At 40.7% G+C, this 27,788-nt stretch overlaps 1 protein-coding gene across 1 annotated transcript in view; it reads right to left on the bottom strand.

Moving 5' to 3' along the window:
• Positions 1-27,788, bottom strand: part of LOC124589405 (brain-specific angiogenesis inhibitor 1-associated protein 2) — a 618,821-nt gene that overhangs the window by 83,588 nt on the left and 507,445 nt on the right. Inside the window, exons 6-10 of the mRNA XM_047131551.1 lie at positions 27,553-27,753; positions 20,903-21,097; positions 15,849-16,056; positions 4,479-4,613; positions 406-508 (exon numbers count right to left, since the gene is read on the bottom strand). Of these exons, the coding sequence (XP_046987507.1) occupies positions 406-508; positions 4,479-4,613; positions 15,849-16,056; positions 20,903-21,097; positions 27,553-27,753 (842 nt within the window). The remainder of the gene's footprint in view (positions 1-405; positions 509-4,478; positions 4,614-15,848; positions 16,057-20,902; positions 21,098-27,552; positions 27,754-27,788) is intronic.

The raw sequence follows: 27,788 nt of genomic DNA, 5'->3' as shown, positions 1-27,788 counted from the left end.
TATGATGATATCAAGGTAAATACATTGTTCGTTCTCTATTAATATCTTTCATTTGCTAAGTATCCCTATCAGTAGTTAGTGCCTTCCATAGTTTGAATCCTTTATTTAGCTGGCAGTAGTGGCGCTCGCTGTATTGCAGTAGCTTGAGCAGCGAAGATTTTTGTGAGGTAAGTGATTTGTGAAAGGTATAGTTTAATGTTAGTCAGGGCCATTCTTTTGTAGGGAATTTTGAAAGTCAGATTGCGTTGCGCTAACAAAATATTGTGTGTCAATTTAAGCACAGTCTTGTATAATTGTTCAAAGGGGACGTTTCAGTTTAACAGTTTTGCACTGACCTCAGAATAGTTTCAAGTGTCACTCAAAGTATAGCGTTGTGTGGGAGAGTGCTGGAGACGCGCTGCCTACCTGTCGACGCCGTCCAGCAGCAGTTCTGTGTAGGCCAGCGGGAACCAGCCGGTGCACTGCGTGCGCAGGTTCTCGCCGAACTGCCACCCCTTGTTCCGTTCACCTGCAGGGAATAGCAGAGGAAAGACCAAAGTGGTGAAAATTAGCAAACTTGAAGGTTCCGTTAGAATATCATTGAAAGGATAGACTTTGGAATGAGTGAAATCTTTGAAGCGCTTCACAGGAAGTTAGGTGACAGATAATGGAAGCTATGTGGAGGATATAAGGAGATAGACTGTCGATAGGTAATAGCTTTTTATAAAATGTAGCTTCGAGTATTGGACAGTAAAAAACAATGAGGAAAATACACTGTGCAGACATATTAATGTGACCACCAATCAAAAGCTTGAATAACCATCTTTTGCAGGGAGGGCCGCTGCGAGACTTGCAGGAAGAGAGAGAGAGTGAGGTTCTGGAAGGACTCGACAGAAATGTGCAGCCATATCGACTTCAGTGTCGTGGCCAGGTGCGGTAGATTTTCTCAGCAGAGTGTCCATGGCGCGAACAACTTGATCGAGGCAGTCCCACAGATTCTCGACTGGGTTTAAATCCGGGGAGTTTGGTGGCCAGTGGATAACGGTAAACTCATCCTAGGTGCTCCTTGAACCGCGTGCTTAGACTGCGAGCTGTGTGGCGCGTTGCAGTGTTCTGTTGACAGATGCTCTCGTGCCTAGGAAAAACAAACTACATGTAGGGGTGGTGTAGGACAGATGCATACTCGTTAATCCACTGTGTCTTCGAGAATGACGAGGTCACCCAGGGAATGCCACACAAACATTCCCCAGAACATAACACTCCCTCCTCCGGCTTCGACGCTTCCGACGATTGTTACAGGGTGTTTGCTTTCAGACGTTTCTGACGAGGTCACCCAGGGAATGCGACGGAAACGTGCCCCAGAACATAACGCTTCCTTCTCCGGCCTGCACGCTTCCGACGATAGTTGCAGAGTGTTTGCTTTCAGACGTTTCACGCGTGAAGCATAAAACGTGATTCATGTGAAAATGACACCTGTCAGTGGACGTCCAGTTCCAGTACGGGCTTGTACATTCCAGCCTTCGTCGCCGATGAATAGCAGTCAGAATGGATGCACGAACCAGGTGCCTGCTGCGGAGGTCCGTACACTGCAACGTTGACAAATGGTCGTTGAGGAGACACTGTTGGTAGCCTCGTGGTTCATCAGAGCGGTCAGTTGCTGTCCGTCTGTACACATTTCCGCAGCCGTCGTTCAGCCCCGTCATCTATGGCCTGCGGTGAACCGGAGGTGCCTCGGCACTGGGTTTGGACAGCGCCATTTTGCCGTGCGTGGTTTACTTTAAGGGGCTCCGGAAAGGCTCAAAATCATGAAAACTTCAATTTTTACTTTTTTGCGTTTTCTGAATCTGCAGACTATTACCTTTTAATAGATATATAATTTATTCAATTCCGAAGACTACAACTATTTTTAAATTTTTTTTGAAATGTGTTCTACATGGGCGTGACCCACTTTGGCGCTGTTAAACTGCCGTCAAATGGTGTTATTATTAACGTCAGTGTTCATCAATTACATTTTAGTGACGTGAGATAAAGTATGTGTTGTGGCTAACCTGTGATGGTTCAATATATATCGCTGGTGTTATTGTCGATTGTTTCATGTTTATTTACTCTGTCGTTATCTCGAAAATATTCGTAATTAATTCTGTTTCTTGAGTCTCTGTTTTGTTGAAGTATAATAATGAGTAAAAGTAAAGTTATTAGAAATCCTCTGAAGGCTTTTAAGAAAAGGTGAAATGTGGGAAAGCCAAAGGTATGTGTTATTACTGTAAACAATAAAGACGATAACCAAGTGAGTGAACCTAACCTCTCAAGTACACCTGCCCATAGCAGCCAAAGTGGGAAAGAAAATACTTCACAGAAGAAGCTTGGTTCAATGAGTGAAAACTATGAATGTTTTATGGGCGAATCGGATGTGAATGAAATATTTGATGTGTCGGTTCTGAAAGGAATTTTTTCAAACCGTGTAAGATGTATTCATTGTAGTGCAGTTGGTCTGGAACTCTCCATAATAAAGCACGTAGGACTTGCTAGTGAAATACAACTGAATTGTGATAAGTGTTCATACATGACCACCTTTTGGAACAGTGTTGCAGTAACTGCAACTGAAGAAAATGGTAGCAAAATCTACGAACACAACAACGAGCGATGCTTGCTTTAGACAAGGAACGCCTTCGGGCTGCAGACAGGGCTGTAAAGAGTCTAGAAATACAAGCAAGAGTAAACAGGAGGAGGAACAAGAGGAAGCTGGAGGAGGAGTTTGCAGAGGATGAAGCTAATGGACCTGGAATGCACTAAAAAGTTAATCCAATCTTTGTCGCTCGATTCCCAAAACTTTTATTTTCTCATACTAATTACATGTTTTCTAAGGATCTTCCAAACATATTTGTTTCAAACTTTCAGTAAATGTTACACAGTACCGTCTGCATAATTTAACACAGCCTTTTTCCAAAAAACTGTATATTTTTGAATATATAAATAAAAAATTGCAAAAAAATGTTGTGAATTTTCATTACAATTGAAAAAAAAATCATCTTTAATAACTGAACTAAAATTTTGTAAAATCCCTGTGTTAAGTTGTAGCCCATATTCCAATAAATAATCTGTAAAAAGTTCAACTTCCTACCTCAAATACTTTGTGAGGAAAGATGTAATTTATAAGCGTTATTTTAACATTGCAAGTATAGGGCGTTCCGGAGCCCCTTAACCACGGCGGCACGCCAACAGCTTACAAGCTTTGCCGTTCCGGAAATGCTTCCACCCTTGGATCGAAAGCCAGATAAATCGCTCGGTTTCTGCGTCACGGCAACGACTGCACTGTTTTCCACGCCCCGCAGACATGCTTTACGTACTCTCCCCTGCTAGTGTTTCACTTGCCGTCTTTAAGTGGTTACTGCACACTGAAGTCGAACGTAGGTGGTGGTGACATTAATAAGACTGGACTGTGTATTTGGACAGTTCTGAAATGCAGTTGTGGAGAAAAATGTTAAAAAGTCAAATAGACTGGCAAAATGACGAATGAAGGAGTACTCCAAAGAAGTGGAGAGGAGATAAAAGTGAAGGAAATTAGTTAGAGAAACGGATGGAACATGTACTACAAAGAAATTCCTCGTGACGAAGAATCAGTGACGATGCAGAATGAGATGGACAGGAAGAAGGTTGCCGAATAACAAAAAAGGACTATGAAGTTGGCAGCATTTGAAGCCATTTTGACTATTTTTCGACCCCGACTGTCTCAAGAAACGTGTTAACTATTGTCTGACTTATTTATTTAGCGACATGTTTCGAAGGAATACCTCATCTGCAGGCTAAATGGCACGTCTTGTTATCATGCAGAAGACATGTAAACATCTGGCTCCACATAGATCGACAATCGATAGTCTAATCGAAACCAGCTGTATTTCGACCGCCATCATGTCTACCGCACTACAGATTTGTTTCTGTGATCGTGTTTCCAAGTTACTGTTACGTCAGTGAAAATTTGTGAAGAGTGACCAAGAAAGCCAAGAGAGCCACGGAAATGTAAAAACCTCAGCGCATCACAAAGAGACTGCCACGCCAGAAGACCAAAGTGAGTGACCGTTACAAAACATTTGCATGGAAACATCAGTCCAGCTTCCAAAGTGCCATCGCTTCTTACTATGGTTTCTCTTCATGTACAGGATAACCACAGCGTTTATGTAAAGACTATGTAACATCAGTATCACCTCATTGTAAAATCGTTTTTGTAATGCCATTTAGCCTGAAGATGAGGTATTCCTTCGAAACATGTCGCTAAATAAATAAGTCATACAATAGTTAACAAAGTTTGTGACGTAGCGGTAATTTAAAAAACCTTTACATAAGTTAGCAGCAGATTAAAGAAGTACAGGACAGAGGAAAGTGGAGAACATTTGCGGATGAACCTCTATTTTGTAAGGCAGATAATACCTAAGAAGAAGATTAAGTATATTTATTTATCGTCTATTGGCGGGACTGTGCTGCTGGAGCTGAGGCACACTCACCTATGAGGGCGATGAGGTCGCCCTCCAGGAAGCTGAGCTGGTTGTCGCCGCTGGAGAGGTAGGCGTACAGCGCCCGCGCCAGCTGGTTGTCCCAGCCAGACGCCACTGCCATGGACTTGGGTCGCGGCTCCGGCTCTGTGCATAACAAGGTAGGCACTGTACCACCACGTCATGTCTCTGCATTCAAATCTACATCTACTCATATCGGTGTCTGGTGGAGGGCGCTTCGTGCACCACCACCAGTACTGTTCTTTCCTTTTCCATACGCGATTGGTGTGTGTCCCTTCAGCTTCGTGTGTAACTGACTGTCTAGAAATCCACATGTCCACGGTTAGATATTGGCCAGGACACGCCGTTCGGGATGTTCGGCGTGCAAGTCCAAGTCTCTTTATTTGACGACACTTTGGCGACTTGCGTGCCATGTTAATGTTTCCTGTCACTTACCGCATGTTTCATCATCATCATCATAATCATCATTGTCTACATTTACGGATTAGGTTAAAGGAACTTGTTCCGTCTTCAGCTTCTCAGCTCCACTGTTTCATGGGCCAACCCATGTCCCTAACGGCTCTGTGTATATATTGTAAAGCTTTATGAAATACTAGCTGATACACGCAGTTCAGCTTGCGTATCAGTAAAATGAAATGAAATATGCGTTTTAGATTAGATTAGATTAGATTAATACTAGTTCCATGGATCATGAATACGATATTTCGTAATGATGTGGAACGAGTCGAATTTTCTAATACATGACATAATTAGGTTAATTTAACAACATACTTAAGTTAATATAACAACTTTATTTTTTGTGTTTTTTGTTTTTCTTTATTTTTTTTAATTTTTTTTTTCTTAATTTATATCTAAAAATTCCTCTATGGAGTAGAAGGAGTTGTCATTCAGAAATTCTTTCAATTTCTTCTTAAATACTTGTTGGTTATCTGTCAGACTTTTGATACTATTTGGTAAGTGACCAAAGACTTTAGTGCCAGTATAATTCACCCCTTTCTGTGCCAAAGTTAGATTTAATCTTGAATAGTGAAGATCATCCTTTCTCCTAGTATTGTAGTTATGCACACTGCTATTACTTTTGAATTGGGTTTGGTTGTTAATAACAAATTTCATAAGAGAGTATATATACTGAGAAGCTACTGTGAATATCCCTAGATCCTTAAATAAATGTCTGCAGGATGATCTTGGGTGGACTCCAGCTATTATTCTGATTACATGCTTTTGTGCAATAAATATTTTATTCCTCAGTGATGAATTCCCCCAAAATATGATGCCATATGAAAGCAATGAGTGAAAATAGGCGTAGTAAGCTAATTTACTAAGATGTTTGTCACCAAAATTTGCAATGACCCTTATTGCATAAGTAGCTGAACTCAAACGTTTCAGCAGATCATCAATGTGTTTCTTCCAATTTAATCTCTCATCAATGGACACACCTAAAAATTTTGAATATTCTACCTTAGCTATATGCTTCTGATTAAGGTCTATATTTATTAATGGCGTCATATCATTCCCTGTACAGAACTGTATGTACTGTGTCTTATCAAAATTCAGTGAGAGTCTGTTTACAAGGAACCACTTAGTAATTTCCTGAAAGACAGTATTGACAATTTCATCAGTTAATTCTTGTTTGTCAGGTGTGATTACTATACTTGTATCATCAGCAAAGAGAACTAACTTTGCCTCTTCATGAATATAGAATGGCAAGTCATTAATATATAATAAGAACAACAAAGGACCCAAGACTGACCCTTGTGGAACCCCAGTCTTGATAGTTCCCCAGTTTGAGGAATGTGCTGATCTTTGCATGTTACGAGAACTACTTATTTCAACTTTCTGCACTCTTCCAGTTAGGTACGAATTAAACCATTTGTGCACTGTCCCACTCATGCCACAATACTTGAGCTTGTCTAGCAGAATTTCATGATTTACACAATCAAAAGCCTTTGAGAGATCACAAAAAATCCCAATGGGTGGTGTTCGGTTATTCAGATCATTCAAAATTTGACTGGTGAAAGCATATATGGCATTTTCTGTTGAAAAACCTTTCTGGAAACCAAACTGACATTTTGTTAGTACTTCATGTTTACAGATATGTGAAGCTACTCTTGAATACATTACTTTCTCAAAAATTTTGGATAAAGCTGTTAGAAGGGAGATTGGACGGTAATTGTTGACATCAGATCTATCCCCCTTTTTATGCAAAGGTATAACAATAGCATATTTCAGTCTATCAGGGAAAATGCCCTGTTCCAGAGAGCTATTACACAGGTGGCTGAGAATCTTACTTATCTGTTGAGAACAAGCTTTTAGTATTTTGCTGGAAATGCCATCAATTCCATGTGAGTTTTTGCTTTTAAGCAAGTTTATTATTTTCCTAATTTCAGAGGGAGAAGTGGGTGAGATTTCAATTGTATCAAATTGCATAGGTATGGCCTCTTCCATTAACAGCCTAGCATCTTCTAATGAACACCTGGATCCTACTATATCCACAACATTTAGAAAATGATTATTAAAAATATTTTCAACTTCTGACTTTTTGTTCGTAAAGTTTTCATTCAATTTGATGGTAATACTGTCTTCCTCTGCTCTTGGTTGACCTGTTTCTCTTTTAATAATATTCCAAATTGTTTTAATTTTATTATCAGAGTTGCTGATTTCAGACATGATACACATACTCCTGGATTTTTTAATAACTTTTCTTAATATAACACAGTAGTTTTTATAATTTTTGATAGTTTCTGGGTCACTACTCTTTCTTGCTGTCGGATACATTTCCCTTTTCCGGTTACAAGATATTTTTATACCCTTAGTAAGCCATGGTTTGTTACAAGGTTTCTTACGAGTATATTTAACTATTTTCTTGGGGAAGCAGTTTTCAAATGCATTTACAAAAATGTCATGAAATAAATTATATTTTAAATTGGCATCAGGTTCACGGTACACCTCATCCCAGTCTAACTGCTGTAGGCTTTCCCTGAAATTTGCAATTGTTAAATCGTTGACTGAACGTACTACTTTGGAGGACTGTTTAGTATTGCTGAATGGAGCTATGTCATATATTATAACTAGCTGTGCACCATGATCAGAAAGACCATTCTCAACAGGCTGAGCATTTATCTGGTTAAACTTATCTTGGTCTATAAAGAAGTTATCTATCAGTGAGCTGCTATCCTTTACCACCCGAGTAGGAAAATCAATAATGGGTGTCAAATTGAAAGAACCGAGTAATGCTTCAAGGTAATTTTTCCTATTACCCTCTTTCAGAGAATCTACGTTGAAGTCCCCACAAATAATAATTTGCTTCCCCATGTCTGACAGATAGCACAACAAGGAGTCCAAATTTTTCAGAAATAGATGAAAATTTTCTGATGGGGACCTATATACAGTTACAATTATAAATGTGCCTTTATTTAATTTAAGCTCACAGGCACATGCTTCTATATGTTTCTCTACACAAAACTTTTTTGTTTCTATACTTTTTGCACAATGATAACTTTTGAAATATATGGCAACTCCTCCTTTCTCCATATTTTCTCTCGTTACATGTGCAGAGAGCTTATATCCACTTACATTTACCTTATCCATATCAGTTTGGCCATGTTAGCCAGGAGACGCTGTTCAGCATGTTCGCCGAGCAAGTGCAACTCTCTTTATTTGACGTCACCTCGGAGACTTGCGTGCCGGTGATGATATCGTGATGAAAACACACACACACACACACACACACACACACACACACACACACACACACAGTCCTGAATGGTGAAAATCCGACCTGGGCGGGAATGGAACCCTGGACTCTGTGAGCGAGGGTGGAAAATGCTAACCACAGCACGAGCTATCAGAAGTTTTCTTGCGATGAGTGATCACAAAAGTACTAAAACAAAGCGTGGACCTTCTAAAATTATTAAATAATGTTAAACAGACGAAGAAAGAAAGTGTAGTTCGGTGCAGCACATATTTTACAATATTTGTACGTGCAACAACGTCAGCTGCCCTCACGTGTCTGTTTGTTGGCCGCGACTGTGCTCGCATCTCAACCTCATTGAAAGGCTGCCGCATTGTATGTGTTAAACACAAGGTTTCTCTGCTTGTCTAACAGCATTTGAATGAAGACGGCGTTGTGTGTCTTCAAGGGTCTCAGAAGCTGTAAGGACTGCGTGACACTCAGTGGCTGAAATGCTACGAGCATGTTTGAATCAAAGGCGTTGTGGATTGTACAACGACTGTGTTCATTACGGTGACTCATATTTATGTAGAAAAATCAAGCAGTTAGGCGTTTTCGCAAATATGATAAATTTCAAAAGACAAAGAGTAAATAGCTTCTTCAGCAAGTGATTATTGTTCAATACTTTACGTCATATTCTTCAAATCAATAAATATCACGTACTACACAATTTCTAAAGTAGCCTGTGTTCTTCTTCGACGTTCAAGCTACCTCCAAGCCAAATTCCATCAAAATCGATTCAGCGGTTTAGTGGTGAAAACCTAACAGGCAGAGCTACTTTCGCATTCACTCGTATAATACTGGTATGGATCTGTCTTATTCCATTCCGTTTAAATGTTCTTGCCATTTCTAGATAAATGTAGCGAGTTCTTTTTTTTCAGTTGTTGGAAATATTTTAAGCTCATTTCTAATAGCTTCGCCTCTTAAACTATCTTCTACTTTACATCCTTTAACTGATCTTTTTGATTTCATTTCGACCTAACTATCCGACTTACGGCATAGAATTCCACTTGTGTTTCTTTGCTTGTGTTTTTGTTTAATGTTTTTTATTGTTCCACAGAAATCCTGAAATTTTACTGTCTTATTGTTTGTATCTTGATCATAACCATAGGTTTTCAGCCCAGGTAGTTAAAATGACTTACTTACTTGATTCTTTTCTTTACTGTCACTATTTATGAACGCATTGTAGTTTTCTACAGATATTTTGAAATTATAATTTTGACCATTGAGCTTTAATTCTCACTTGCGATATGCCATAGCCTCTATCTGAAACACTCTTCCTATATTTTCCTTATTATTATTATTTGTTCACTAATTTTTCATAGTATTGATATAATGATGACGGTTTAAATAACAAGATATCATTAGATTAATTATATTGTGCAAGAAACCGAAAATCTGTTTGGCGGTTTTCAACTGAGCGAAGGATGTCATTTTAGGTTCTGTGGGCTCTTCAGTCAGTTTTGGGACAACGCCGGTGTCCGATATTACCAAACGGACGATATGTACCGATTTGTGTTTGCGCATGGCATTTATATCACCCGCCTGGTTTCTGAATTTTACCTTCTTTTCAATGCTGTTTCTTTTGTAAATTATGAGTGTTGGTTAAAGCTATGTCTGTGAGAGGAAGCAAGCTTTCTCAGTTTCATCGATTGTGTTACATCATGCCCATTACAAAGGATTGGTTTGTCCATTATCATGCCGATTATCATCACTATTATTGTTAACTTCTAACTACTACATCGCTAATTATTGCCCTACAAGTGAAATTAATTGAATTGCTTTTAGGTTAAGTAACTTAAACTAGTTCAAACCATCTTGAACTTAAGTACCTTGGAGGGGACACCCCCACCCCCCCCCTGCCCCCATGCGGCTGATATCTGATTAAACAGCAGAATGGTAGTCGTAGACACATTGTAATTTACCTGAAGGGAGCAACGATTTAGATTTACAGCTTTGATCAGATAAAGACGGAAAGGATTTGCAATATCTACGATCACACGTCCTCTTCACCGCTGTTTCTTAACATCTGAATTCTACAGATTCTTCAAAACCATTCTTCAGTATCATTATTTCTGTTTAAAATATATTTATTCGTCATTATATTTATTTAACCGTGATACAGAAGTTGTCTGCGTATAAAACGCTGACATAATTAATAGATAGACGGAAGACCCTCTTTCGATCAGGTTATGCAAGAAAATTGAATTAAAATCAAACATTCACCCTCTTCTAAATTCCCTAAGTCGACAACCAGTTGTACTATACATGGTGATGAATCCAAAAACCAACGTTAATTTCAATAACTGAGACGGTTACATTTTAATATCGTGCCTAAGGGGTTTCTGAGATTGAAAAGCACACTTCCGTCTACTCTTACAGTACGTGCATGAAGCATAAGAATCAATTATGACACTACTACATGTTTGTGGCTGAGTACCCCGTGTTGCCGTGGTATTTATTTCTTGCAGTTTTATTGGTGCATTTCTCTGTGCATCTCCTCTGCCTCCTCTTTGTCCATCTCCATTCCCTCCTTCACTCTCTCCATCTGCTCCTCCCCCTATCTCTGTCCTCTCCTCCTCTTCCTTTTCTCTGTCCATTTCCTCCTCACCTTTTCTCTGTCCAATTTCTCCTTCCCTCATACCTCCTGAAATCTGTGTAGTAAAATGATATAATTTTGTAGTCACATTCAACAGCATACGTGGATACTGTGTGCCAAATGTGTTGCGATTACAGTTACTACAAACGAAGCAATAAATGTAAATACAATGACAGTATGCCTGATGGGACAGTTTTACTGCATGGAAAACGAAAATTAGCGATAAATTTTTTCTTTCATCATTTTGTGCATGTGAGCGAGAACAAGTTTCTTAAAAAATTGAAGTCATGTGTAAAGTTTGTTCTAAGTCAAAAAGTGCTCTCATTCTGAAATATTGGATTGAATAAAATCTGAGTATTCGCACATCGTGGCCTTTACTTCTTTTTCACCGCCGTCCCTTGACTCTTAGGTGATTCTTACTCTCACAGTGATTCATTCCAGACAGTAAGTTTGGTTGAAATAGGTCCAGCTGTTTCGGTGTAGATGTGGGACATACATACACACACATACTTTTGTAATACCTATGAATATACACTACTGGCCATTAAAATTACTAACCCACGAAGATGACGTGTTACAGACGCGAAATTTAACCGACAGGAACAAGATGCTGTGATATGCAAATGATTAGCTTTTCAGAGCATTCACAAAAATTTGACGCCGGTGGCGACACCTACAACGGGCTGACATGAGGAAAGTTTCCAACCGATTTCTCATACGCAAACAGCAGTTGACCGACGTTGCCAGGTGAAACGTTGTTGTGATACCTCGTGAAACGAGGAGAAATGCGTACCATAACGTTTCCGACTTTGATAAAAGTCGGATTGTAGCCTATCGCGATTGCGGTTTATCGTATCGCGACATTGCTGCTCGCGTTGGTCGAGAGCCAATGACTGTTACCAGAATATGGAATCGGTGGGTACAGGAGGGTAATACGGAACGCCGTGCTGGATCCCAACGGCCTCGTATCACTAGCGGTGGAGATGGCAGGCACCTTAACCGCATGGCTGTAACGGGTCGTGCAGCCACGTCTCGATCCCTGAGTCAACAGATGGGGACGTTTGCAAGACAACAACCATCTGCACGAAGAGTTCGACGACGTTTGCAGCAGCATGGACTATCAGCTCGGAGACCATGGCTGCGGTCACCCTTGACGCTGCATCACAGACGGGAGCGCCTGCGGTGGTGTACTCAATAACTAACCTGGGTGCACGAATGGCAAAACGTCATTTTTTCGGATAAATCCAGGTTGTGTTTACAGCATCATGATGGTCGCATCCGTGTTTGGCGACATCGCGGTGAACGCACATTGAAAGCGTGTATTCGTCACCCGGCCTGATGGTATGGGGTGCCATTGCTTACACGTCTTGGTCCCCTCTTGTCTGCATTGACGGCACTTTGAAGAGTGCACGTTACATTTCAGATGTGTTTCGACCCCTGACTCTACCCTTCATTTGATCCCTGGGAAACCCTACATTTCAGCAGGATAATGCACGACCGCATGTTGCAGGTCATGTACGGGCCTTTGTGGATACAGAAAATGTTCGACTGCTGCCCTGGCCAGCACATTCTCCAGATCTCTCACCAACTGAAAACGTCTGGTCCATGGTGGCCGAGCAACTGGCTCGTCACAATACGCCAGTCACTACTCTTTATGAACTGTGGTATCGTGTTGAAGCTGCATGGGCAGCTGTACCTGTACACGCCACCCAAGCTCTGTTTGACTTAATGCCCAGGCGTATCAAGGTTGTTATTATGGCCAGAGGTGGTTGTTCTGGGTACTGATTTCTCAGGATCTATGCACCCAAATTGCGTGAAAATGTAATCACACGTCAGTTCTAGTATAATAAATTTGTCCCATGAATACCCGTTTATCATCTGCATTTCTTCTTGGTGCAGCAATTTTAATGGCCAGTAGTGTATATTTTTTCGTCATCCGTTTTTGATGAAATATGGCGTATGCGGTCCCCTTAACTACGCTGAAGTTAACCAGTCAAAACCCCATAAAAATCCGTCTACTGGTTTTAGAGATTAGCGTGTTCAAAGACAAATAGACAAGACAGTTTCACAGAGTTATCGTAACATATATATACAGGGTGGTCCAAAAGTCCGGAAACACCCTCACAAAATTCAAATGGAGTAGCAAACAAGGAAACAGACTCCCTACACACGAGGAATGGGAAGGGGGAAACTATATAGGCTATGCCACAAACATGGCGGCCATCTTGAAAGCCGCCATCTTGGATTCAACTCCAAAATTTCAAATGGGAATATGGTCATGTGACATATCAAACGGATAGAGAATTTCACCAAGAAAACAATGCCGTTGTTATTTTAGACGTAGCGCTATTCATTCTCCGGTTATAGCCAGTTACATGTGGCAGCAGTGGGACGCTCGGCAGCATGTGTGTTATGTGCCGAAGAGGCATTACGCCGATGTTACAGTCCCGAGAGATCACCAACAGTCATAGGAATGGCTAGATATGTTGTCCATTATGTTGGATTGGTAGAAGCGGATCTCGGGGAAGATCAGTTTGGATTCCGTAGAAATGTTGGAACACGTGAGGCAATACTAACCTTAAGACTTATCTTAGAAGAAAGATTAAGAAAAGGCAAACCTCCGTTTCTAGCATTTGTAGACTTAGAGAAAGCTTTTGACAACGTTAACTGGAATACTCTCTTTCAAATTCTGAAGGTGGCAGGGGTAAAATACAGGGAGCGAAAGGCTATTTACAATTTGTACAGAAACCATATGGCAGTTATAAGAGTCGAGGGGCATGAAAGGGAAGCAGTGGTTGGGAAAGGAGTGAGACAGGGTTGTAGCCTCTCCCCGATGTTATTCAATCTGTATATTGAGCAAGCAGTAAAGGAAACAAAAGAAAAACTCGGAGTAGGTATTAAAATCCATGGAGAAGAAATACAAACTTTGAGGTTCGCCGATGACATTGTAATTCTGTCAGAGACAGCAAAGGACTTGGAAGAGCAGTTGAATGGAATGGACAGTGTCTTGAAAGGAGGATATAAGATGAACATCAACAAAAGCAAAACGAGGATAATGGAATGTAATCAAATTAAATCGGGTGGTGCTGAGGGGATTAGATTAGGAAATGAGACACTTAAAGTAGTAAAAGAGTTTTACTATTTAGGGAGTAAAATAACTGATGATGATCGAAGTAGAGAGGATACAAAATGTAGACTGGCAATGGCAAGGAAATCGTTTCTGAAGAAGAGAAATTTGTTAACATCGAGTATAGATTTAAGTGTCAGGAAGTCGTTTCTGAAAGTATTTGTATGGAGTGTAGCTATGTATGGAAGTGAAACATGGACGATAACCAGTTTGGACAAGAAGAGAATAGAAGCTTTCGAAATGTGGTGCTACAGAAGAATGCTGAAGATAAGGTGGGTAGATCACGTAACTAATGAGGGGGTATTGAATAGGATTGGGGAGAAGAGAAGTTTGTGGCACAACTTGACCAGAAGAAGGAATCGGTTGGTAGGACATGTTCTGAGGCATCAAGGGATCACAAATTTAGCATTGGAGGGCAGCGTGGAGGGTAAAAATCGTAGAGGGAGACCAAGAGATCAATACACTAAGCAGATTCAGAAGGATGTAGGTTGCAGTAGGTACTGGGAGATGAAGAAGCTTGCACAGGATAGAGTAGCATGGAGAGCTGCATCAAACCAGTCTCAGGACTGAAGACCACAACAACAACAACATGTTGGATTGTTAATTCTATCCTCCGAAGCCAGTACTGATGAACTTTGACCAACACATCTGGCTGAATTTGACCACACGCATCAACAATGCGCTGCTTTAGATGATGCAAATCCCGTATTTTCACAGGATAAACCATTGCTTTGACATGACCCCAAAGGTAAAAATCCAAAGGAGTTAAATCTGGTGAACGTGGTGGCCACTCCCTACAACCAATCCACTTTTGAGGGAACTGCACATCCAGGTATGCTCGCACATTGTGCCCATAATGTGGTGGGGCTCCAATATGATGGAAGAATTCCGGAAATGTCCCATCCTCCCTTAACAGCGAGGGAAACACTTCTTCATCCAATAACCTCAGATAACCATTGATTAAAACGTTACCATGAGTAACTGATACCTAACAGTTAAACACATGTAACATATCAGGCATGGGATAGTCACTTTGCACCGTTTCAGACTCCATTTTATGACTTCTCAGTACGTAATACTCACGCTGCCGAGCGTCCCACTGCTGCCGCAAGTAATTGGCTATAACCCGAGAGTGAATAAAGCTATGTTTAAAATAACAACGGCATTGTTTTTCTGGTGAAATTCTCTATCTGTTTGATATGTCACATGAGCACATTCCCATTTTAAATTTTGAATCCAATATGGCGGCTTTCAAGATGGCCGCCATGTTGGTGGCATAGCCTATAAAGTTTCCCCCTTCCCGTTCCTCGTGTGTATGGACTCTATTTCCTTGTTTGCTACTCCATTTGAATTTTATCAGGGTGTTTCCGGACTTTTGGACCACCCTGTGTATATTATATATAATATATATCTATAACATATATATTATATATGTCTGATGTTATTATATATATATATGTGTTATAACATCAGACTTATTATATATATATATATATATATATATATATATATATATATATATATATATGTGTTATGATAACTCTGTGAATATATATATTATAACATCAGACTTATTATAACATCAAGGGATCACAAATTTAGCATTGGAGGGCAGCGTGGAGGGTAAAAATCATAGAGGGAGACCAAGAGATGAATGAATACACTAAGCAGATTCAGGAGGATGTAGGATGCAGTCGGTACTGGGAGATGGAGCTTGCACGGGATAGAGTAGCATGGAGAGCTGCATCAAACGAGTCTCAGGACTGAAGACCACAACAACAACATTATCAGTAGAGATATCAGCTACAGAGTTTTTTTCTCATTTTTTAACCACATCTTTCTGGAAAGCTTAACTGTCTGTTTACAGACGATATTTACACTTTGGGACGGAGTCCACGTCCCTACCTTGCTCGAGCGAGTGCGTGGAGGCGGCCAGGTTGAAGTCGGACTTGGCCCTTGAGAGCGGCTTCATGGGGCTGTGGTTGACCGCCTCGCCGATGGACCGCATGTCGAGGCACGATGCGTCCATCGACTTGGTCTTCCGCAGCTGTGACGTCAGCGACAGCCGGTCGTCCTCCGTGCCTCCCGGACTGTCCTCTGGCCAGAAGCTCACCTGCGATCAGTTCGGAACACTGCGTCTGAATACATCTGGTGATTAATCCCTAGTTTCGGACGTTGCAGAACAGATGCGAATGAGATAATTCCATTAAAACGGTTTTAGTTTTGAAACTGATTAAACAACACAGGTTTCAAAGAAGTAAATATCGGGTGAACAGCCTGGTATGAGTGTGCATAGGACACAATATTTCGGCAATCGACCACGTTGCCATCATCAGGTGCGCTGATGCACAGTACATGAGCGCAGCTGATGATGGCAACGTGGTCGACTGCCGAAATATTGTGTCCTATGCACACTCATACCAGGCTGTTCACCCGAGATTTATTTCGTCATAAAATATGCCTGGTGAAATTGAAGAATCACAACACAGGTTTCGACTATCCCGACAAGAAATCACTAAAAATGGCGCCTGTGATTATCTGAGCAAAACTTGTAAGTTTAATTCAAGAAGGAATCCTAAGGATAAATACCATTACTCCTCGAAAGCCCTAATTTTGGGTCGCCACTGCACTGAAATATATGACTAAATGATTGGTTAGTTACTATTACATAAGTGGATGTAACAACTTTTCAGACACATTCGAACAATATTTCATATTGTGATAGAACCCTGAAATAGTTTATTATGTTAAGTAAGTTTTCCTAAGAAAATACTCAAGTGTATCACGTTTTTTGCACATCGTTTTTTTAGCTTCTGTCAACAAGGAAAGCGATCAAGTCATTGCATCCACAACTGCTTACAATTTACTTTTGAATACATTATGGGAGTGACAGTGATCAAGATCAATGTGTTAGAAATATTTACTATTAAAAGCAGTCTTGATCACAATTTATTTATTAAGGTGACTGGTTTCAACCACTACTGTGGTCATCTTCAGACCATTGAGTAGAAACCTCTTTCTGCTGGAGGATCACTACACTAGTGATTCTCCAGCAGAAAGAGGTTCCTATTAAATGGTCTGAAGATGACCACAGTAGTGATCGAAACCGGTCATCTTAATAAATAAATCGTGATCAAGACTGCTTTTAGTAGTAAATATTTGCTTACAATTTGTTAACACTTCATTGCAATGTATTGTCCAAATAGCAATTTTTCTGCATAAGCTTCCCGAATATCTGGTTTCCCGAATAACTAGTATGGGTTAGTGTTAACCATCAGATTCATACTGCTGTCACTACCCGACACAAACTATTCCATCAAGTACGCGATACAGCTACTACACTAAAGTGATTTATGTGAATTCATTCGACTGAAACTCCAAAAGAAAAATATTCCTGTACTGCCTGCTGAAAATTCTCACAGCAATGTGAATAATGTACCTTTCTGGACCTTTCTTATATGTGCAGCAAGCTGTGACGGAATCAATATGTACATCCTCGAAATCATGATCTATCTACTTTAATTACAAAAAGCTGCCCTTCTTCAAGATGTCGCAGAGGCCTGATACTGATTCACAGCAGTAGATGTCGCTGTTATCATTGCCATCGTGTGTGAAAGTCCCGAAGTATGACAGGACTTGCTGAATGGCATGAACAGCCTTCTGAACCACGGAGTACCGATTAAAAATTAATCACGGTGACACAAATGAGTTGCAGAGTAGCGTAAATGAGATTTGTGGCAAATTTAACATCAAAACTGGGGAGTATGCAGTAGATAAAGTGAGGGAGTTCTGCTACCTTGGAAGAAAATGCACATCACGAAGACGTTCAGAAGATGTAAGAAGGAGCCTAGCTCTTGCTATGAGAGCATTACTCGATGAAACATCTATACGACTATCAAATGTAGCCATTAAGAAAGAAATTTCAGAGATTGTACGTTGCGGTAACAGCACTGAATCATGGAGTGTAGGAAGACCGAAAAGGAAGAGAATAAAAGAATCTGAGATCCAGTGCTAAAGAAGGGTACTAAAAATTAGTAGCATATTTTTCGATCGTAGATTGAAACGTACGAATGACATTTTCATGTCATGATCAGCGCTGAAAATCATCGGATAAGATTTTGAAGATGAAATAATAGAAATATTATAGGGGAAAGACATTAGTTACAAAAAATGAAATAATAAGAAATAAATAAAAATTTAATAAATGGAATAAAAAATTAAAAAATCGTCTTGTTTCAGCTATGAAATAGGTGGACAAAAGGCTAGCAAAGTTGCCCTCACCATTCTGTAGTTAAAAATGATGAAAAAACGACAAAATACAACTGAAAATATTGGTTGTTCTCTTGTAGTCCCGGAGTACAGTGATAGGGACAGGTTTCACCAGCCAGCAGTGTCGGAATGTGCTTCTGACCAGCGCTCTTAGTGTCGGCACAGGTTTCTCTGCCACATTCAGCTACTGCCAATAGCTTCATAACACAAGAAAAGATCAGCTGTAAATCGACGTTACTCTTACCAAGTAGTAGATTTCAAGATATTCTCGTACAGATGCAGCGGTCCCTATTCCCGTGCAGAACGGATAGGGACCACTAGCCTCTTGACTTTGATACGTGGAGAAGGTGTCATTTTGAAACACCGACATGCTAAATGCTACATGTCATGTACCTTTTCGTGTTGCGCTACTTTTGATAAATTTGTCAGGCAGCACTAAAGTGAGGACGAGTGTTTTGTGACGTCTTAATAGCGTGAACGATGACCGTTTCTTTATTTCAGTAACTATTATTTTTAAAATTCGCGTTTGGGCGAGCGTGCTGTATCTATTAATTACAATAGGGTACATTGGTGTTATTTCTTCCACCTGCCATGGAGGATATTGGGAGCTATAATGAGAGTATGCCTACATGTTATTGGATTTGATAACTACGGCAATTCGTGTACAGATTGAAAGGGTCCTGTAGTCCCCTTTCATTATCATTTTATTTGCTTTGCAGTGATACAGAACTCTCTGGCATGCGTGAGTGGATGAATGTGGGTGTCTTTCATTTTGCTATACAGTGGTTTAGTCTGCTACCGAGAATCAGCGGTAGTCGTACAGAATGGCCAAGCGTTGCACTTTTCAGATAGGCAAAGAGGTTTGTCCACTTGTGTGAAAGTTACCGGTGTTAGGTAGGTGGCGGAAACCTCATCTCTGGTTTTCCCTGGAGTGTGTGTCAGTATGCTTCCAGCTAGGCTAGGGTCTGCAGCCGAAGTCTCTTCGAAGAAGGGTGAGTTGACTTAACTGTGTGGCGCTTTGTCTCACAGCAAGAGGGGAGCTTTTAGCTTTTTGGTATCGCGTTTCATCTTATAAAGATTAATTTGCTGTGTCGCAGCAGGGAATGCGCGGCTTTTGCTGACTTTTAGTTTGATTCCTAATGCAGACTTGATATTGATCCGTAAGAAGAACGTAGCACAAAAGTGTTGTATATGTTGAAGCGTCCTCGGTTCAGTGTGAATGTTTGCGTGCCTGCAACTGCGTATGTGTGCATTCTAGTCTTTTCAGACTCTTGGTAATTTTTGCTTCTTTGTGAATTTTCTTTGTCTCATTACTTTATGTCCGGTGAAAACCATCCACATGGATTAATATTAGAGTTTGTTGGCCCTCTGGCATTATCCGTTGTCTATTCAAATGTGTCATCTGTAAAATGTTAACTGATCGCGACTGCGTGGTTTTATGTTACTGAAATTTCGCCACGGCAGGTAGAAAGTGTGTCTCCGCGAACCACGTGAGCACACGAGTCTGCTGTGAAACGTGTAGGGTTTTACAAGCGATTGTATTTAGTTACCAGGCAACAGCAGTTCTATAGATGCATTACTTGAATGATTTAAGGAATAAATAATTTTGCCTCCAATCTTATCCAGTGTATCGATGTTACGTCTCCGTTAAATACGCTATTTAGCTTGTAGTTTTCCTTGTTAGCCCATCCATAGCGTTTTCATGTGCACAGGTCCAATAAATAGTGTCCTTTTTTTATTTAAAACAAATGCTCTAGAATAGATTTTGTTTTCAGGAATGTTGCTGCAAGCTGCACTTATGCACAGTGTTCGCGCACTCTTCACTTTATTCGATATTTGATTCACGGGAACAATGCCTGGATCATATTAATAATTACATCCCAGTCTTTATCAGTGACTTTAGCATGAATGTTCTTTTGTGAGTTTTTATTGTGAATACATTAAATAATTTTCCGACTCAGCGCAACCTATTTGTTGTGTGGCTAGAGTTCGTGGCGACCCAATCTTTTACGTTGATTTAAATGTCGGATAGCGTTTCTTATTCAAAGTGCGCTTGGCTCTTTTAGTCATCAGGATACACTCAAAGTGCGCTTCACACTTCTTACATATAGCGACCTTTTATTCACGCTACTTACGAGGTGAGTAAATAAAATGATTGAAACTCAGGCAATAAGAGCCGAAACCGACCACGTCCCTAGCATTTACTAATTAATAGCTGAGGTTACCCCATATGAAGAACAAAAGTATTCTTTTTTTGTTTACCTCCGTATTTGATGCAGATAACAGGTATTTGATTAGAAGAAACATGAAGTACTGGAGTGGTATGAAAAACGTGTGTGACTGCTGAAGAAGGGGTGGTTTCGTAGGGTTCTAATACAGTAAGACGTCCGAAGATGAACTACCAAACACAAAATGGAAGGCGAGAAACAGAAAAACTCGGAAGTATATGGCCGAAAAAACATCGACGAAGTCGTCACAAGGTTGAATTGGAATACAAAAGACAAAGAACGCCTTAGAAAGAAAGAAATAGATTGAACTTGTGAGACAGGCATGTGCTAGGTGACGCCATTACAGTATTAAAAAAAGTTGTGAAAACATTTCTCCATCTTACAGCAGTGCTCCGGCTTTGATGCCCTCGGCGTCCAGTTGTCCTCACCTGAACCATCCACCCCTACGTACATGGCACTCACCTGTCGGAGCCTGGCGGTGAGGACGGCCTCGACGCCCTCCGGCAGCGCCTCCCTGGAGTGGGCCACGTCCTGCCACGAGTCCAGCCGCTCCTCCAGCGCCTGCTTGCCCTGCGTGTGGTGCAGCAGGTAGTGCTTCGCCAGCGAGCACTGGCGCTCCAGCACGAACCCGTACCGCCTCCGCTCCTGCGTCATCGCCTGCAACACGTGAACCTTGTTTTCAGTAACGTTAAATCACGCACCACAGAACACAAAGGCATTGCGGTCATGTAACATTGTTGAGCTAAAGATGTCTGATTGATACAATTTGCCGTCCCCTTACTTGTTGCTATGATCTTCAGTCGGAAGACGAATTTTGCTGCAGCTGTTCACGCTAGTCTATCCTGTGCAAGCCTCTTCATCTCTTCACAACTTACAGCCAACCGACTTTACTTACTGCAGCTAAGTCTCTGTCTCGCTTCGCAATTTTATGCCCCACTCCCTCGCCCGTTCTTCCACCTCTTTTTTGAAACTGACGATTCTTTGATGTCTCAGAATATGTGCCATTAACTGATCCTTTCTTCTAATCAAGTTTTCCCATAAATATCGTGTTCTTGATGTAAATGGTTCAAAGGGCTCTAGGCACTATGGGACTTAACAGCTGAGATCGTCAGTCCCATAGAACTACGTAAACCTAACTAACCCAAGGACAGCACACGCATCCATGCCCGAGGCAGGATTTGAACCTGCGACCGTAGCAGCCGCGTGGTTCCGGACTGAAAGGCCTAGAACCGCTCGGCCACAGCGGCCGGCCTCTTGATATAAACAGTCTAGTTGGCTGTAGTAGGTGACGTTGAAGATCAAATCCAAAAACACTGATCATACATATTCTGCTGACCACGTGGAGGAAGTGTGGCGGGCAGACAAGAAATTCTACGTGCAATTCACTGTATCATATTTTGACAGCTGATATCCTGATTAATTCCTTCAATATCGGCTAATAAATTTCGGCTACTTTCCATTGTCCATATTTTACTTTCATTTATATACATCTTATAGAATATTTCGAAGACATTGCCCATATTAGATCCAATCTTTCAATTCCTTTGCTCTCTCTCACAGAATCACGTCGTCGGCAAATCTCAGCGAATTCCTTTATCCTCTCTGAACATTAATTCCTTTTCAATGATTCTTCTTGGTTTCCCTTACCGCTTGTTCTTCGTACAGACTGAATATCGTGTAGGATAAGTTACGACTTATTTCATTCACTTGTCAACCACTCTCTTTGTTTCGTGCCTTTCGAATCATAACTACAGTCTGATTTCTTTGCGGGTTGTAGATAATCCTTCACTCCTTGTATTTTTTTCCAGATAACTAATAACTTCAAACGGGCAATGCAGTTATCATTGCGAAATCTTCTTATAAATCTCCAAATGCTATAAATGTACGACCGCGAGCCTTCAACCTGTCTTCTAAGACAAATCGTAGGGTCAGTATTACCTCACGAATTCCTACATTTCTCCGGAATCCAATTGATTCTCCTCAGGATTAACTTCTGCATGTACTACTACGGTGTACGTAATTTGTGTTATTGGTTTGCATTTTTTATTAAGCCGGAAGTATCTGTCAGAAACTGCCTTCTTCGGAATTGAGATTATTACACTCCCCTTTAAACCCGAGGATATTTCACCTGTCTCATAAAGACTAGATGTCAGTTCGATCAGTTTAGTCATAATTGATTCACCACGTATCTTAGTAATTACTTGGGTAAGTCACCCATTTCAAATCTTTTGTTTCGACTAAGGTCTTCTAGCGTTGTGTCAAACTCGTCTCGTAGTATAGCATTCCCATCCCATCTTCATCCACATCCTCTTCCCTTTCCGTAATACTGTAATTAATTTTCTTTCCTTTATATAGTCCCTCTCTGCTCTCTTCTACCTTTCAGCCTTCTCTTCCTAGTCTAATACTAGCTTTCCATCTAAGTTCCTGATGTGTATACACCACAGTGTATTTTCTTCAAATAACTCTTCTTTGTTATAGTAAAGCATGTTACTACTCTAGCCATTCCTGCTTTACCACTTTTCATTTATTGTTTGTGCCAGTTTTTGAAGTCTACTTCTAACTTATGATTGTTATAGAATCTCCTTTAAAGCATCAACCAACTATCTAGTGAAAATATGTATGAAAATGAAATTTTGATTTACGATTGCATAAATAATTTGTAGAAAATGTAAAAATAACGAAGGCCTCAATATATTTTTTTTTACAGGTGAGAATTCACAGTACCTTTAAAATAGGCTACATAGAAAACGAAACAATAGGAATTTTATTGCTTTACTCTAATGAAATGCCGTCTGGTTATGAAGAATCGTGTGGCTGTTGCGAAAATGATTCACATCATTTGATAACATTTATCTTTAATGTAACAAAGTGCTCTATGAGAGGAACAGTAATTTCCACAATTAAAGAAATGAATGACAAACTGAAATTTATTGTTTATTATTAAAGTTAACTTGAGCTCTGATTGAAAACGTTTTATATTAAGCATAACAGTTACTCCTGTTAATATGAACTGATAGATATAAATAACTGTATTTAGTCACTTTATTTATAATGCCACTACGCTTTTCGAAGTATATTACTACTTCATCGGGTGATTTTATTGAAATTTTAAGTAACAAAGTTTTTCTGGTACCCAATGTGATGTTAATCCAGCGGTCACGGGATGCCCATAGAAACGTCTATGTTATGCCTTTTTTAAATAAAACTATGTGATGATACAAATGTAATCCTCCGAAACGCTTACAGGGAATATTGAGTGACTGGCTATAATTACTCGCATGTCTCAATTACATTGACATCTGAAGGCGACGAACGGTTCTAAAACATAATTAAAAATTTCTTACGCATCAATCTTCTCCGCTGCTGCTCAGCTACGCGTTATACATAAATTAGCGATGTACATAAACACCTTTATTCGCTACGTTTGCTTAGTTACTTTACACTTCCTGTAGGCAAGTTAAATTTTTCCTGTGAGTATTTCATTCTTCAGTTTCTCAGTTTATTAACTCATTTATATCGATTTCGCATTTTTACTCATGTTGTTGACTTTATTACAACGTTACTTACACAGCTTGGGCCAAAAGTTACGCAACCTGAAATTAAAAAAATTCAAATCTTTATTAATATACTTAAAATGTACTCATTTGCAATAGGTATTTTCCCACAATAGATGCTGTAAATGTCCTCCATATGCTGCTACACACATTTCAATACGTTTCTTGACGTTGGCTGGTACTTTTTGGATGGTCGCTATACTTATCCAGATTGTTACGTTATCGATGTTGTGCTTCAGTTGGTCGATTGTGTGAGGATTTTTCTCATAGACATAGTTCTTCAGATGTTTCCAAACAGAAAAGTGTGTGGAGAGATAAATCTATGGTTGTTGGCGCCATAGGTCATTGAAATGATGTGTCCCCCATCGAACTCAAGCAACATTAGCATTCTGCTACTCGCCCTCAACACTGTTGCACCAAATTACTGCATCCAACAATGTCGTTCATCAGGCTCTAGCAACTCTGAGTATTGCATGATAATGTTTTGGTAACGTTCAGCCCACCAACTCCAACCCTCTGTGAACGCATTCGGGTCTCATAGAGAGTGAAAGGGTTTTCTGAACTCCAAACTCTGTCGTCCTGGCTGTTTACATAGTTACTTAGATGAAACTTTTCTTCATCAGAGTAGAAAACATAGTCCAACACCGAAACAACGCTCCGAATAAAACGCAAATAAAATTCACAGTTATGTAGTCTTTTTCCACTGTTCTCGAATTTCATGTTCAACGTGAATGCATTACGGACAGAGTTTGCTTCTTTGTGGTTGTACAAACACTTCCGTAAGACATTCCAGTTTACTGACAGTTTCCGCGTCGACGTCCTTGGTTAAAGTAGCAAAGATGCGCGAACATTTTCCAGTTGGGTCTCACTTAACGTCGAAAGTCGTCAGGAATGTCCACATACATTCACGCTACTAGCTTTTCTGAGACAAGCGGCTATCATTGGTTTGTTAGGCAACCTTGTTCCAGGAAAAGTTACCCTAGAGTCTTCCTGAGATTTTTGCTATTTGAAGTTACTTTCAAGGTTGAATACACGTTCAGACTGAGAAAAACACAACTAACTCTACACTGAATCAAAACGGTGGGCAAGTGTTTGGATATCACTTACTGTGCATCTCCCACAATGTCATCCGTTGTCGAGAGAAACATTATCGCGGTAATAAACTTAGTTTCTTAAAAGACTACTTTTTTTAAAATTTGGGATTGTGTGTCTTCTGGCTCATGCTGTAAGTATGGCTCGCTAGCTGATCCCTTCCAGTCTTCTGTTATCAGGTTTCATCGGTAACCTGAAGAAAATGTGGCTCACCGAGTAATGCAAGGAGACAACCGATGCTTATTCCGTTGTCGTGTTTGCGGCAAAAAATTCACAAACAACAGATGTAGGTCAAGCTTGTTACTTTTCTGATATCTCTGTTGACCACACTTTCGTAGGCCCAGTCCTTCAGTTATACTGACTTACTACAGAACACAATAACAAAGTACATCCTTCTAGGAGACCAGACAGCGTTATTTTGCACTTTTATTTTAAAATCTCGAGGTGGACAGTGTTTGACACCCGCCGCCTCCAGATGGCTTCACCAGGAGACCCCAGTACAGGGTTGCTCACTTCCACTAGTGGAATTTCATTTCCTGTGGATGTCTTTTAAATACATATGCAAACTTTGAACATTTAGTCCGAATTCTGACAAATTCTGTTTATCTTATATGCTCTCTAACTATGCAATAAAATCTCATTTGATTTCTTGCCTTGTGAGACTGCGAAGATTCCCAGGCACACATTCTTCTGTCAAGAATATTTTTTGCAGGTAGTGGTCCACAGCTGGCAAATTGTTTAGAAATGACATCTTCATACCGCCAAAAGCTGTTATATTGACAATTTTTATTACAGCTAATACGTTGAGACTACTATATTGAGAACACTCTATTAGATAAGTTCATACTGAAAGATACTCTTATTGGGCAACCGTCCATGTTTTCTATAATTTGTGCTCTATACATCTCGTTAGGGGGATATTTATGAGTGACAGGGTCATCCTTTAAGACAGACTTTTAAATTTAACACAATGAAAGATACTCTTAGTTTGCATATCTCGAAACTGAACAGTAGAGAAATATAAAATCAATACAAACACGTAACTAAGAAGGTGAACGACTGCGTGAGTGTTAGAGCGGATCAGGCCAAGAGAGGGAGAACACCAAAATGTTGTCGTGCCCACAGGTGGTCCCTAGTACTTACTTCTATTCCCTACGCACCATGGCTGATTATTTTCCTCCTTCGTGGCGTGAAAGCACAGCCATGATCTGCCTGGGCCCGCTAGGCGATGATTCCATCAGAGGAGTCCAAAGGAAAACTGGACGAAGGCTGAATATTCTCATACTGTGAACGTAGGGGGAGCGATCTATGTTTTGCTTGGGAAAAATCTTTCAATAGTCAAGATCGGATAAATTAGTCTTCATTGTTGACAATCGGTTTCGAACTTGTAACTGCCATCTTCTGGTCTTCATCATAATGCCCTATACTTTTAACAAATCTCCTATAATAATTTATGAAAAAATATTTGATGAAGGAAATTTTATTTGACATTACAAATACAGAAATGGAAGCTGTACATTTACATAGCACTTCGTGGTCAAGCCACGAGTGGCCTACCGGGACCATCCGACCGCCGTGTCATCCTCAGTGGAGGATGCGGATAGGAGGGGAATGGGGTCAGCACAACGCTCTGCCGGTCGTTATGGTATTCTTGACCGAAGCCGCTACTATTCGGTCGAGTAGCTCCTCAATTGGCATCACGAGGCTGAGTGCACCCAGAAAAATGGCAACAGCGCATGGCGGCATGGATGGTCACCCATCCAAGTGCCGACCACGCCCAACAGCGCTTAACTTCGGTGAGCTCGCGGTAAGCGGTATAGGCACTGCGGCAAGGCCGTTGCCGCTGTACATTTACATAGCGTCAAAAAATTTTGTTATAAAAGGTGTTCCACTGTGTATTAGTCTCTCATTCCATGTTGCCGTTATGGAGGATAAACTGCAGCAAATTATACACATTTACAGTTAAGAAGCATGTTGTGCATGTGGGTGCTTTCGCATACATAGCACTCACAGAAGCACTCAAAACGCACTGTGTACATTTGTATATGTGTTTAAGTTTGCGTGACATGTTACATACATCGTGGATCCATCTTAGCCGAAGTATACGGTGGAAGTGGTTGACAGTAAGGCACGGAAGGAAATGTTCGTTCATTTGGTGTCGACAAACTGAATTAATTGTAGAGCCAACTTCAGCACAGCTGTGGCGTATGCCTCAATTGAACGGACTGCCCTTCGATGCTATATCTAAAGTTTACTAGATGGGGAGGATCCCGTAAGAGAAATTTCGTTTGGAGAATGGGAACAGCTGGCATAGGTGGACTGTAGTTAGCGAGCGTGATGATCAAATGTGTTTGTAAAAAGTAGTAAATATAGCAGTTCTTCGCTGTTGAAAAATGCCACTTCAGATCTATTTGATGTGTCTGATCACGGATCGACCAGGAGAGCACATCGCCGCCAGCGACTCACCGTCTTGAGGCTGGCCTCGCAGAAGGCGTCCAGCTTGGCGCGCTCCTCCTCCAGCGCCTGGAGGCTCTTCACCTCGCGGTCCAGCGCCACCGACGGCGGCTTCGTGCGCGTCTTCTTGCGCTGCTTCTTCACCGCCGCCGCCGCCTTGCTGTACGTCTCCGACCGCTGCTTGTGCTGCTGGAGAAAGCGCTTCTGCTCGCTCTGAAACACAGCGGACACAAACTCCTAGTCTCCTC

The sequence above is a fragment of the Schistocerca americana genome, chromosome 2 (genome assembly GCF_021461395.2).
Source record: "Schistocerca americana isolate TAMUIC-IGC-003095 chromosome 2, iqSchAmer2.1, whole genome shotgun sequence".
Taxonomy (NCBI): domain Eukaryota; kingdom Metazoa; phylum Arthropoda; class Insecta; order Orthoptera; family Acrididae; genus Schistocerca; species Schistocerca americana.
This window is presented reverse-complemented; position numbering and strand designations above follow the sequence as displayed.